Source organism: Pituophis catenifer, unplaced genomic scaffold (genome assembly GCF_029215685.1).
Source record: "Pituophis catenifer annectens isolate HBS135680 unplaced genomic scaffold, rPitCat1.0.hap2 SCAF_15, whole genome shotgun sequence".
Lineage (NCBI taxonomy): Eukaryota > Metazoa > Chordata > Lepidosauria > Squamata > Colubridae > Pituophis > Pituophis catenifer.
In genome coordinates this window covers 4,024,186-4,036,754 of record NW_027256895.1, presented here as the reverse complement: position 1 = coordinate 4,036,754, position 12,569 = coordinate 4,024,186, and the positions used below count along the sequence as shown (strand labels likewise).

Below are 12,569 nucleotides of genomic sequence, written 5' to 3'. Positions count from 1 at the left end.
ATGATGGTCGTAGCATCCCAGGGGTCGCGCGATCCCCTTTTGCGACCTTCTGACAAGCAGAGTCCATGGGAAAGCCGGATTCACTTAACAACCGTGCGACTAACTTAACAACTGCAGTGATTCACTTAACAACAGTAGCAAGCAAGGTCATAAAATGGGGCAGAGTTCACTTTGCAAATGTCTCACCTAACAACAGAAATTTGGGGCTCAAGTGTGGTCTAACTCAACCACCCCAACGATTCACTTAACAACTCTGCCCAAAAAAGGTCGTAAAATGAGGCAAAACTCATTTAACAACTGTCTTGCTTAGGAGCCAAAATTTTGGGCTCAATTGCGGTCGTTAAATTGAGAGCTACCTGTAACTCCGCTATAGAAGTTTTAGTCCTCGTTTAGTAACCACAATAGGGACCAAGAACTTGGTTGTTAAGTAAATGCGTCACTAAGTGAAATCACAACTGATTTTTTTTGCTCCAAAAGACGCATTAGGGCTTATTTTCTGGTTAGGTCTTATTTTGGGGGGAAATACGGTACTAAATGCATCCAATCTGGTTGACAAACTTAACTGGGTCTTATTTTGGGGGTAGGGCTTATATTACGAGCATCCTGAAAAACCATGGTAGGCCTTATTTTCCGGTTGGGTCTTATTTTGGGGAAAATACGGTACTAAATGCATCCAATCTGGCTGACAACCTTAACTGGGGCTTATTTTGGGGGTAGGGCTTATATTACGAACATCCTGAAAAATCATGCTAGGACTTATTTTCCGGTTGGGTCTTATTTTCAGGGAGGTGATCATGTGATCCCCTTTTACGACCTTCTGACATGCAAAAAGAATAGGGAAGCCAGATCCACTTAACAACCGGGTTACTCACTTAACAACCCCAGTGGTTCACTTAACAACCATGACACAAAAGGTTGTAAAATGGAGGACAGCTTTTTTAAAAAAAATATACCGATAACGATTTAATTTTTTTTTAAAAAAGAAACATAAAAAGATTTTTATGCAGCTGTAGTGTCGGGGAGTCAGGTTTTGCGACCTTCTGATGAGCAGTCAATGAGTAAGCCAGATTCACTTAACAACCGTGTGACTCACTTAACAACCTCAGTGAGTCACTGAACTGTGGCAACAAAAGTCATACAATGGGGCGAATCTCGCTTCATTGTCTTGGTTAGCGATGGGAATTTTGGGCTCAATTACGGTCGTAAGTCGAGGACTACATATATTCCTGGGGAGGAGGGGGTGAACAAACAGATGGCTAAGAGGTCCCGTCATTTTTCTAGGAATTTTTCCACTGTTTGACCTGCGGATTTCCGGATTCTTGGAACAAGCGAAAGAATTTCTATATTTCTAATGCGGTTATTTGGGGAAAGTTGATATTTGTTCACCAAGATTTTGCCAGTGGTGGGATTCAAATAATTAACAACCAGTTCTCTATCCTAATGACCAGCTGGGTAGGCGTGGCTTGGTGGTCATGTGACCATGTGGGCATGGCCAAATCAAGATCACTCACATCGATGGGCGCTTCGTCTTAGCTGTTACAATGTAATAAGGGTTAACCAGAGAGGCAGTTTCTGTAAGCAAGGCAATAAAGATTAGGCTAGAAATAACACCAGAATGTTTCCTTCCTGCCTTCCTTACAGGATTAGCCCTGTAAAGTGGAAAAAAAAAAAACTTCTTCCAATGACCAGTTTTCTGAACTGCTTAGAAAGTTACCAACTGGTTCTTCCGAATTGGTGTGAACCGGCTGAATCCCACGACTGGATGTTGCCGAAGTGCAGGAAACCACATGAAGGGCCATTTGTAAAAGTACTCCGTTTTTTATTGGACAGGTTCTAAAGGGTGACCGTCGTTGTCTCCTTTTGCAACACAAACATCGCAAAGCTGCACTTTTTCACACGCTTTTTGTTTTTCCCCACAACACTGGCCAAAATCCCCCCACAGAGGCCCAGGATAACACCGTCCAATCCCAGCATCGCTGTCAGTTCAGCCGTTCCTCCAGACAAAGACCACAACTCCCAGAATTCTTAGCTCCTCGCTAGGAATTCTGGGATCCTAGCTAGGGATTCTGGGAGTTGTCCTCTTCAAATGTGGCTGGAGTGGCTTCAAAGATTTATTTATTTTTTCCCCCACACACAACTCTCACACCCAAACGGGAAAATGTAATGCGTGTTGTTGACAGACCAATGCCGTTTTTTGGGCTCCTGGACCCACAAATCATTTTTGTGCCTGGATTCACCAATGTGGCAGCCATTTTGAGAAAGGGCAAGTCCCTCCCTCTATGGCAACTTCCAGGCTCCAATATGGCCTCCAAGTTGCTCAGAAAATTTGAGGAGCCCTGTTTTCGTTTGCAAACTCTCTCCGTTTGTAAATTTCGGGCCTAAAACTGGGGGCAAGCAGGATTCCTACATGTTCTAAATCTGCCTTTTTTGCTCTTTGGCCCAGTTTTGGCTCCGGGGAAGAGCACCGTTTCGGCTTTTATTTATTTCTCTTCCGTTGGAAGCTGAATGATCACCAAGTGCATTTCTCAACACGCCCAAGAGGACCAGCCTTATTTGCATCGTAGACGTCACTAGACTGAGGAATCGGGCCGCAGGGAACCCTGGAGGCTGTAGTTCCTCAGGTGGAAGATGGACCACCGGGCAGCGCCCTAGCAAAACTACAATTCCCAGGAGCCTTCGAGAGGAACAGCCTCGCCCCGTTTGCAATCCCCAAAACTATGTCTGCACGTAGAGCTGCCTAGATGGGCGAGAGACTCTTTCGCGCCATCTGGTGGTGGGGAAAAGGGACTACCTGGGAGGGAACTGGGCTCAGCGTCCCCCTCTGGTGGATTAAAGAGGAGAAGCAACTTCTCGGCAAGTTTATTTCCCGCGCAGCTCCCAAAGTTTGATGGAAATGGAAGTCCAGGGCGGGCTCATAGAAAAAACTGCACCATGGAAGGCGCCTGAGTGACGGGAGGCTTGGCCCCCTCTCCGCAGTGCCCCCCGGCCGCCTCACTCAGCAGCTTCTGACACCGGGCTTTGTAGATGTCTCGTTCGTGGACCAAGCGGGCCACCTCCACCCGCAGGGACTCGAGCTGTTGGGCCAGCTGGGATTTTTCGGCCTCCAGGATGTGCCGCTGCTGGACCCGTTTGAAGCGACAGGACTGGGCGTAGCCGCGGTTCTTGAGGGTGCGTCGTTTCTGCTTCAGCCGCTGCACCTCGTCCTTGCCGAAGCCGCGGAGTTGCCGGTTGAGGTCCCGCACCGACATGGAGACGAGCTGGGCGTCAGAGAAGCGGTCGGACAACCGGGGGAGCTGGAAATGAGGAAGCTGTATCAGGCAGGAAAAGAGGAAAACAAAAATCGCATTTGGTGAGCAAAGGATGCTAAAGTTTCGGCATTTACCACACTAGAGGATGGGAAAATGGCCGACGGACAAGCAAGGCTCAGCTTGAGATAGCCCTAAGCATAATCCGCAATAGAGACACAGATAGGCCTCCATTTACGACTGCAATTAAGGCCAATGTTTCTGTGAAACATTTGTTCGGTGAATTTTACCTCATTTTCTGACCTCTCTTGCCACCGTTAAGTGAATCACTGCCGTTGTTAAATGAGTCACACGGTTGTTAAGCGAATCTGGCTCCCCCCACGGACTTTGCTTGTCAGAAAGCCGCTTAAAGGGGTCGCGAATTTTGAACACGTGACATTGGGGAGGCTGCAATGATTGTAAGCGTGAAAAATGGTCATAAGTCACTTTTTTCAGGGCCGTTATAACTGAATGGTCACTAAACGAATGGCTATAAGTCAAGGACTACCTGTATATGGTCTTTCTTTGAACTCAGGCTTGTAACCAAGCTGAAGACGACCCATGTCCCTTAATATCTGGACCATCTGGATGTGGTTAAACTACAACTCCCCACATTCCCAGCTACTGGCTACAGATGGGAGTTGTAGTCCTCCATGTCTTTTTTTTTTTAAAAAAAAATATGCAATCCTGACTATTGTGTCATACAAACCCAGAAAACTGGGTTAAGAAAACAAGCTCCATTGGCCATAAGCAAGCATGCACCCAACATGCAACATTCTTTAATGTTACCTTCCAATCCTGAGAAATTAAGAATATTTTTCTTCCCCCTAAAACATTTAATCTCCTCTATTGAGAGGTATGTTCACAATTCAGATTTATGAGCCTCCTGCCCTGTGCAGTCAGGTAAAAAGCACTCTGCACATGCTCAAAAGCTATGCCTTGCAGAGAGTGCCTGTGGCTTTTAGCAATCTGGTTCTCTGCACATGCTCAGAGACTCTTAATTAAGTTCCTGTTGGCCGAGACTAATTAAACCCACCTCGGATTCATCCTTCTATTTCCCTGCAGCTCTTATTCTCCAATACAAATGGTCCCCGTTTTACGACAAGAGATGCCCATTTTTCACACTTCCGACGTCCCCACGGTCACGTGATCCAAACTCAGGCGCCTGGCAACCGACTCGTATTTATGACAGCCGCGGCGTCCCGGGATCACACTCTCCCCTTTTTGGCGACCTTCTGACAAGCCAAGATAATGGGGAAGCCAGATTCACTTAACCAGGTTATTCACTTAACAATCAGAATTTTGCTGAGGCAATCGCTTTGCAAAGATGGAATAAATTTTAAAAAAACAAAAAAAAAAAAAGAAATTTCAAAGCAGATTCATCCTTTCTCTTAAAGAGAGGGGCCTCCTTGCGGCGGGGATAGTCAAGATGGCTGCCTTGCCATTAAAAGGGGCAGGGCCTCAGTCCTGAGGACTAGCTGTATTCAATATTTGACGTCTTTGTTTTTGGGTTATTTTGGCAGATTTACCTGTTGTTGCTCTGCGCCGAAGCTCTCCGATGACCCCAGGAAGCCCTGCAGCTGGGGGGTCACGCTGTTTCGAAGACCCCCTTCCGCCGTGGGCACCCCCAAAAAGGCTTCCACGGCTTCATCCAGCCCTGGCACCATCTGCGTCTCCGGACCGGTGCCAGCGGCCGCCGCCAAAGATTGGTGCAGCGTGGCCATCCAATACAGCTCTTCCAAGGAGGATTTGGGGTCGGCCACTTTGTCGAAGGTGGGCGACGGGGGTACGGAGCTGCATGGGGTGGAAGTGACGGAGGAGCTGCTCCCCGGCCGAGGCACCTCCTGTTTCACTTCGAACTTCAGCAGGTCGAAGTCATCCAGATACTCCAGAGCGATGGGGCTGGCAGGTAAGATGTTCATTCTGCAAGAAGAAAAGGAGATAAGATTGTGTGTTTGTGCGTCGGTTGTGCGTCGGTTGTGTTGGCGAAGAGATCTGGATTAATGGATTAGCTCTGTCTGTGTGTGTGTGTGTGGAGGAAAATAACTAACTAACTAACAAAATTAATTAAAATAACTAACTAAAAATAACTAAATAACTAAATAACTAACAAAGATATTCTTTGCTCCCGGTTCGGACCAGATCGCCCGATCCGGTAGCGATGGAGGCGGGTGGTTCGGAGAACCGGTAGCAAAAATCCCTGCCCCCCCTCCCATTGCCCAGCTGAGCCACGCAATCATCAGAGGCTTTTTTATTATTATTTTTAAAAGCATTTTTTCTACAACTTCTTGGGCCGAAGAGGTTATAGAAAAAATGCTTTTAAAAGTAAAAACAAAGCCTCTGACGATCAGGCAAGTCAGCTGGGATCGTCAGAAGCTTTAAAAAAAAAAAAAAGCCTCTGCTGATCAGGCAAGTCAGCTGGGATCGTCAGAGGCTTTAAAAGCATTTTTTTTTAACAACCTCTTCAGCCGAAGAGGTTGTAGAAAAATGGTGTTAAAAGTAAAAAAGAAAAAAAAAGTTCATATTCAGTCATATTACCGCTCCCCCCCCACCAAGCCACTCCCACAGAATCGGTAATAATAAAATTTACATTTCACCACTGCTTTGCATCCAATATACAATAGCAGCTGAAATTGTGGAAACGTTTTGGGAAAAGTTGTATTTTCTAAAACTAGCTAATAACACCATTTTTTTCTTTTTTTTTCTTTTCTTTTTTTTTTTTTGGAGTAGTACCTTAAAATTATATATGAATGGAAAGACCATTGAATCAAGAATGTAATGCAATCACTTTTGGGAAGGATTTGCTATTAGAATAGCAGTTACAGGATCAAGAAGGAAAATGAAAACCGTAGAAAAAAAGGAGATGTACAAAAATAATCACCACAGAAAAAAACGAGATATACAAAAATGAAAACCGTAGAAAAAACGAGATATATACAAAAATGATCACCCCAGAAAAAAACGAGATATACAAAAATGATCACCCCAGAAAAAAACGAGATATACAAAAATGATCACCCCAGAAAAAAACGAGATATACAAAAATGAAAACCGTAGAAAAAACGAGATATACAAAAATGATCACCCCAGAAAAAAATGAGATATACAAAAATGATCACCACAGAAAAAAACGAGATATACAAAAAATGATCCCCAGGTCAGTGAATCCTTCGTTGGGTCACCTTTAGCGTGAATGACGGCCTTACAACAGAGTGTAACCAAATCTTTTACTTCTAATGTGAAACCAAGATCGAATGATGGCTTCTGTTAACTGGGTTTTATTGCTGGGTCGCTTCTGACTAATCAGTTTCTTGCGTCGGCCCCGTCGATTTTCAATTGGGTGAAGGTCTGGGCCATTCCAGCAGTGGAATAGGATTATCTTGACATTTCCCCCAAAAAAGTGGTGTTATTAGCCAACCGACCTCAAAAATACACTTTTCCCAAAAGGGTTTCCACAATTTTGGCCACTATTGTATATAGCGTGTTTGCTCAGGCAGACATTGTTGTACCTCATCCAGCCCCGCGGAAAACTTCTAATGCTGCCACCTCCCCTCGTATTATTTGGCTGAAAGTTATGATACACTTGCCAGGAAATAAATAAATAGGCAAATAAATAATCTTTTGCACCGAAGTGTTGTGGCCCGTCAGCGGCCTGTGCAGTTAGTAGCTGATTCCGACAGCGAGGAGGCTGGCGTGGTGATGCGCCAGCAGCCTGTGCAGCTGGCACTCGAGTCAGACAATGAGGAGGCTGGAGGAGATGTGGTGCCAGAGGCGGGGATTCAGCCAGGGCCTTCAGAACCTCCAGAAGCTCCCATAAGTGAAGAGGAAGAAGAGGAGGAGCCTCTTCTCGATGCCCGGGCGCGCAGAGCTGCCAAAAGGCAGGAGTGGCTCCTCAGGAGGAGGTCTCCTCGAGAGTAAAGCTTGGGGCTAATTGGCCACTCCCTTAGCCTATTTAAGGAGGAATACCGACTGAGGCAATTTGCAGGAAACAACTTCGTTCCTATTCCTTCGCGTCTTGATTCCAGAAACGTTTGAATCGACTCTTGTTTCTCTCTTGTCAGGGATTTGCGGATTAACGGAGTTGGAAGGGACCTTGTAGGTCATCTAGTCCAACCCCTCCCGCCGAAGCAGGAGACCCTACACCATTTCTGACAAATGGCAGCCCAGTCTCTTCTTGAAAGCTTCCAGAGATGAAGCTCATGTTTCACTCTTACGCCCTTGGTAGCCCGCCTCACGGTCATGCGATCCAAATTCGGGCTGCTTGGCAATAACGGGTTCATATTTACGACCGTCGCTGTGTGTGTCCCAAGGTCACGCGATCTCCCCGCTTTTGCGACATTTTGACACAGCCAAGTCAACGGAGAAGCCGGATTCACGGAACGATCCCGTTACTAATTTACCGACTGCATTGATTCACTTTAACGACCGTGCCGAGAAAGGTCGTAAAAGCGGGTGGGGAGGGGAAAACTCGCTTAAGAAATGCCTCACTTAACGGCAGAAATGTTGGGGCTCCCTCACGGTCGTAAGCCGAGGACTACCTGTTTGCTCCTCCAGCCCCGCTGGAAACTACTGCTGCCACTTGTCCTTTTATTTGGTCGAGGGACGATATTATAACATTTATAATCTCGTTTTTATAATAATAAATACGATTATATTTATAATGTCATATTCTTGGGCGGAGACGCCAGGAAATAAATCGTTAAGAGAGAGGGGGAAAAAAAATAATAAGTGGCACCCACGGATTATCCAGAGGAAGTTTTATTTATTTTTTAAATCACTGATTAAATCTACGACTCGCTACCCAAATGGACACGGGAGGTTTTGCGGCCATGTGCCGACAAACTAGAGTTAAACCATAGTTTGAGTCACACCCTCGCCCAGTCCTAACCAGGATACGCAGCAAGGAAGGTCCTATCCGTTGCCCATGGCTAGTACAACAACAACAAACAAAAAAAAATCACTGCTTTGCACTTTATTCGCATTTAATCGCTTGGATTAAAGTCCAAGCGCCCGCAATCGAGTTGCCCTCTCTCTGCCGAGCTTCTGCAGCTCAGCAACGTCTATCTCAAGCCAGATCAAAAGCTACTGGTGGGAATTTCCAGAATTTCCTATCCTAACCGAGCTAGGATGGGACAGAAAAATACGGATTATTTTTTAATTTTTCCCCGGTTTAAGCTCATTTTTTTTTTTTAAAGAAGAGACTGGACAGTCAGCGGACGGAGATTGTATGGGTTCTCCTGCTTGAAAAAAGGGGGCTGGACTAGATGACCTCCCAAAGTCCCTTCCAGAATCTATTTTATTCTACATCCCTTGGTGGCATCCTTGGATTATAGGGGACGGGGAGTGGGGGTGTCTAATAAAGGAAAGACCCCCCCCCTCTTGCAGTATTTAATATCCTGAAGAAAGTTTCTCAACTTTGACAACTTAAAAAAAAAAAAGGGAGGGGAGGACTTCAACTCCCAGAATTCCCCCCCTCTCAGCCAAAATGGGGGGAATTCTGGGAGTTGAAGTCCTTTCCCCCCCTTCAATTGAGAAAATGTCATTTAAAAAGGAGGATGGATTTTGCCCAAATCAGACTTTTCTTTACCCAAATCTCCCAAATTTACAGGTCCTGCTGACTTTCCCCTCTCCCCTCTGGATGCCGCGCAGCGGCTTGCGCGCATCCTGCCATGGGAAAGCGGAGCTCGCCCGCCGGCTCTTGCGATCCAAAGCCCCGAGAGGCGCAGAAAGGAAAGGATCGCGGAGAGAAAAAAAAAAAGAAATGAAAGCGGACGGGGTGGAAAACTGCCTCCCGGGAGACGAGAGAAACCCAGCAAAACGCAAGGGGATCCTTTGCAAATCTCCCAGACCCGGGGAAAGGCAAGGGGATCCTTTGCAAATCCCCCCAGATCTGGCCAAACGCAGAGGGATCCTTTGCAAAAATCCCGGACCCGGGGAAACGCAAGGGGATCCTTTGCAAATCCCCCAGACTCGAGAAAACGCAAGGGGATCCTTTGCAAAAAAAAAAACCAACACCCAGATCCGGAGAAACGCAAGGCGATCCTTTGCAAATCCCCCCGGATCCGGGGAAACGCAAAGGGATCCTTTGCCAATCCCTCAGACTTGAGGAAACGCAGGGAGATCCTTTGCAAATCCCCCCAGATCCGGGGAAACGCAAAGGGATCCTTTGCCAATCCCTCAGACTCGAGGAAACGCAGGGGGATCCTTTGCAAATCCCCCCAGATTCAGGGAAACGCAGGGGGATCCTTTGCAAAGAGAACCCGGGGAAACGCAGGGGGATCCTTTGCAAATCCCCCAGATCTGGGAAAACGCAGGGGGAAATCCTTTGCGAAAATTCCAGATCCGGAGACACGCAAGGCGATCCTTTGCAAAGAGAGCCCGGGGAAACGCAGGGGGATCCTTTGCAAATTCCCCCAGATCTGGGAAAACGCAGAGGGATCCTTTTCCAAAAAAAAACCAAAACACCCGGATCCGGAGAAACGCAGGGCGATCCTTTGCAAAGAGAACCCGAGGAAACGCAGGGGGATCCTTTGCCAAAAAAAAAAAAAAAACCAGACCCAGGGAAACGCAAGGCGATCCCTTTGCAAATCCCCCAGATTCGGGGAAACGCAGGTGGGATCCTTTGCAAAAAAAAAAAAGTCCAGACCCGGGGAAACGCAAGGCGATCCTTTGCAAATCCCCCCCCTCCCGGATCCGGGGAAACGCAGAGGGATCCTTTGCAAAAAAAAAAAAAGTCCAGATCCAGGGAAACGCAAGGGGATCCCTTTTGAAATCCACCCAGATCTGGCCAAACGCAGGGGGGGAATCCTTTACAAAACTTCCAGACCCGGGGGGGGTGGGGAAAGGCAAGGCGATCCTTTGGCAAAGGGAACCCGGTGGTGGTGATGGTGGGAGGGGGAAAAACACGCAAAGCGATCCTTTGCAATCCACCAGATCTCTTTTTTGGGGGGGGGGGCAAGGGAAGGAAGAGCCCACCTGCTTGCTTGGTCGTCCATGGATCTTGCTTTCCTTGCCAGCGTCCGGTCCGGACCGCCCTGCCACCCGTTGGAGCCGCTTAAATGGGGTTGAGGATCCCAAAGAACACAGCGCAGACCTCGGGGTTCCCTTTAAACGCCGGGAGGCTGACGTCATCCGCATATATTAGCAGCCAGCCAATGGGGAAGGCGGGATTGAGACCGGGGGGGCGTGGCCAACAATTCCACCCCCCTCCCCTTTCCTTTCACTAACTTGCTCCCTGTTCCTAGTTCCTCTTTTTGGGGGGAGTCGCTTCTCCCCCCCCCATGCAATGGGACTACAAAGCCCATCACTCCCATGCATGGGACTACAAAGCCCATCACTCCCAGCCTGATTTGGACAAGCCCTCCCCATCCTTGAAGCCCTCCGTTCTGGCTTGGATCCCCGGGCACGGCCTGGAAGCGATGAGGTCATACCGTCGTCACCCCCCTCCGGGGTGTTCCTGAGCATGCACAAAGTTCAGTGGGTTGGCTGGCAAAGCTGGCCTCCCCCATCATCACCCCTTTGCAGATATAGCTCGTCCTCGATTGACGACGCTTGTTTCGCACTTAACGACCGTCGCCGCCTTCCCGTGACTCAATATTCAGAGGCTTAGCCACTGATTCACATTTAGCGACGGTTCGCCGGTTCGTTTTTTTTTTTTTTTTTTGGCGACCTTCCGGCAAGCCGAGGCAAGTAGGGAAGCCCGGATTCACTTAACGACCGTCTTGACTAACTGAACCCCTGCGGGGATTCGCTTAAGAACCGTGGCGAGAAGAGCCGTAAAAACATATACAGGTAGTCCTCGACTTATGACCCCAACGCAGCCCCAAATTTTTGTCACCAAGTGAAACATTTTGGTGACAAAAATTTGGGGCTGCGTTGGGGTCGTAAGTCGAGGACTACCTGTATATGTTTTTTTTTTAAAAAAAAGTTTTTTGAAAGTGGAGCGGAAGGAAAAATAACCGTTTTGGACGGGCTGAGAAGCTGGGTCTCTCGAGTGTGAGAAAAAGGCAGTCTAAACATGCTCAGAGGTTATTTGTCCTTCTAGCAACAGCCAGAGAAAATTCCTCTGTAGGAACACGGCACTCTGTGTATGCCCAGAATTAACATTTTGTGCGAATTGAAGGAAAAATAGTAACTTTGGACAGGTTCAGAAGCTGTGCACTGAAGACCCTGTTGTTCCGCCAGGCTGGCTATCGACATGATAATTTTAAATTGGGGTATTTTAAATTTCTGGGGTTTTAAATGGAGCCAAATTTATTTAATAATTTTAAATTTTAAATTGTCCTGTGTTTTTTAAATAGGCTGTACACCGCCCTGAGTCCTTCGGGAGAAGGGCGGTATAGAAATAAAATTATTATTATTATTATTATTATCATCATCATCATTATTATTATTATTATTATTATTAGATCTTTTGAGTGTGAGGGAAAAGGCACTCTAAACATGCTCAGAAGTTATTTATCCATCTAGCAACAGCCAGAGAAGATTCCTCTGTAAGGAAAAGGCACTCTGTATATGCCCAGAGTTAACTTTCTGTGCAAACAGAAGAAGAAGAAGAAAGAAGAAGAAGAAGAAGAAGAAGAAGAAGAAGAAGAAGAAGAAGAAGAAGAAGAAGAAGAAGAAGAAGAAGAAGAAGAAGAAGAAGAAGAAGAAGAAGAACACTTTGGACAGGCTCAGAAGCTAGACTTCTTGAGCGCAGCTTCGTGAGCAACAACGGCAAAAAAAAAAAAAAAAAAAAAGAGGCACTCTAGACATGCTCAGAAATTGTTTGCCCTTTCAGCCACAATCGGACCAGGATTCTTCGGTAGGGGAAAAGCACTCTGTGCATGCCCAGAAGGATCAACGTTTCTATGTCGTCGAGAGAGAGAGTGGGGGCAATTCAATGCTGGGTGACGGACGATGGGCCCCGGAGTCCGTTTGCAGCATGCACGCGAGGGAGATGCAATTCAGTGCTGGGTGACGGACGATGGGCCCCGGAGTCCGTTTGCAGCATGCACGCGAGGGAGATGCAATTCAGTGCTGGGTGATGGACGATGGGCCCCGGAGTCCGCTTGCAGCATGCACGCGGGGGAGAGGCAATTCAGTGCTGGGTGAAGGACGATGGGCCCCGGAGTCCGTTTGCAGCATGCACGCGAGGGAGATGCAATTCAGTGCTGGGTGATGGACGATGGGCCCCGGAGTCTGTTTGCAGCATGCACGCGGGGCAGAGGCAATTCAGTGCTGGGTGACGGACGATGGGCCCCGGAGTCCGTTTGCAGCATGCACGCGGGGGAGAGGCAATTCAGT

At 47.4% G+C, this 12,569-nt stretch overlaps 1 protein-coding gene across 1 annotated transcript; it reads right to left on the bottom strand.

Moving 5' to 3' along the window:
• Positions 1–2,688: 2,688 nt before the first annotated feature.
• Positions 2,689–10,325, bottom strand: NRL (neural retina leucine zipper). The gene is made up of 3 exons (XM_070954431.1): positions 10,260–10,325; positions 4,814–5,207; positions 2,689–3,308 (listed from the first exon to the last, which is right to left on the bottom strand). The coding sequence occupies exons 1-3, from the start codon at positions 10,277–10,279 to the stop codon at positions 2,913–2,915; spliced, it is 810 nt and encodes a 269-aa protein (XP_070810532.1). The 5' UTR covers positions 10,280–10,325; the 3' UTR covers positions 2,689–2,912.
• Between the last annotated feature and the right edge of the window lie 2,244 nt (positions 10,326–12,569).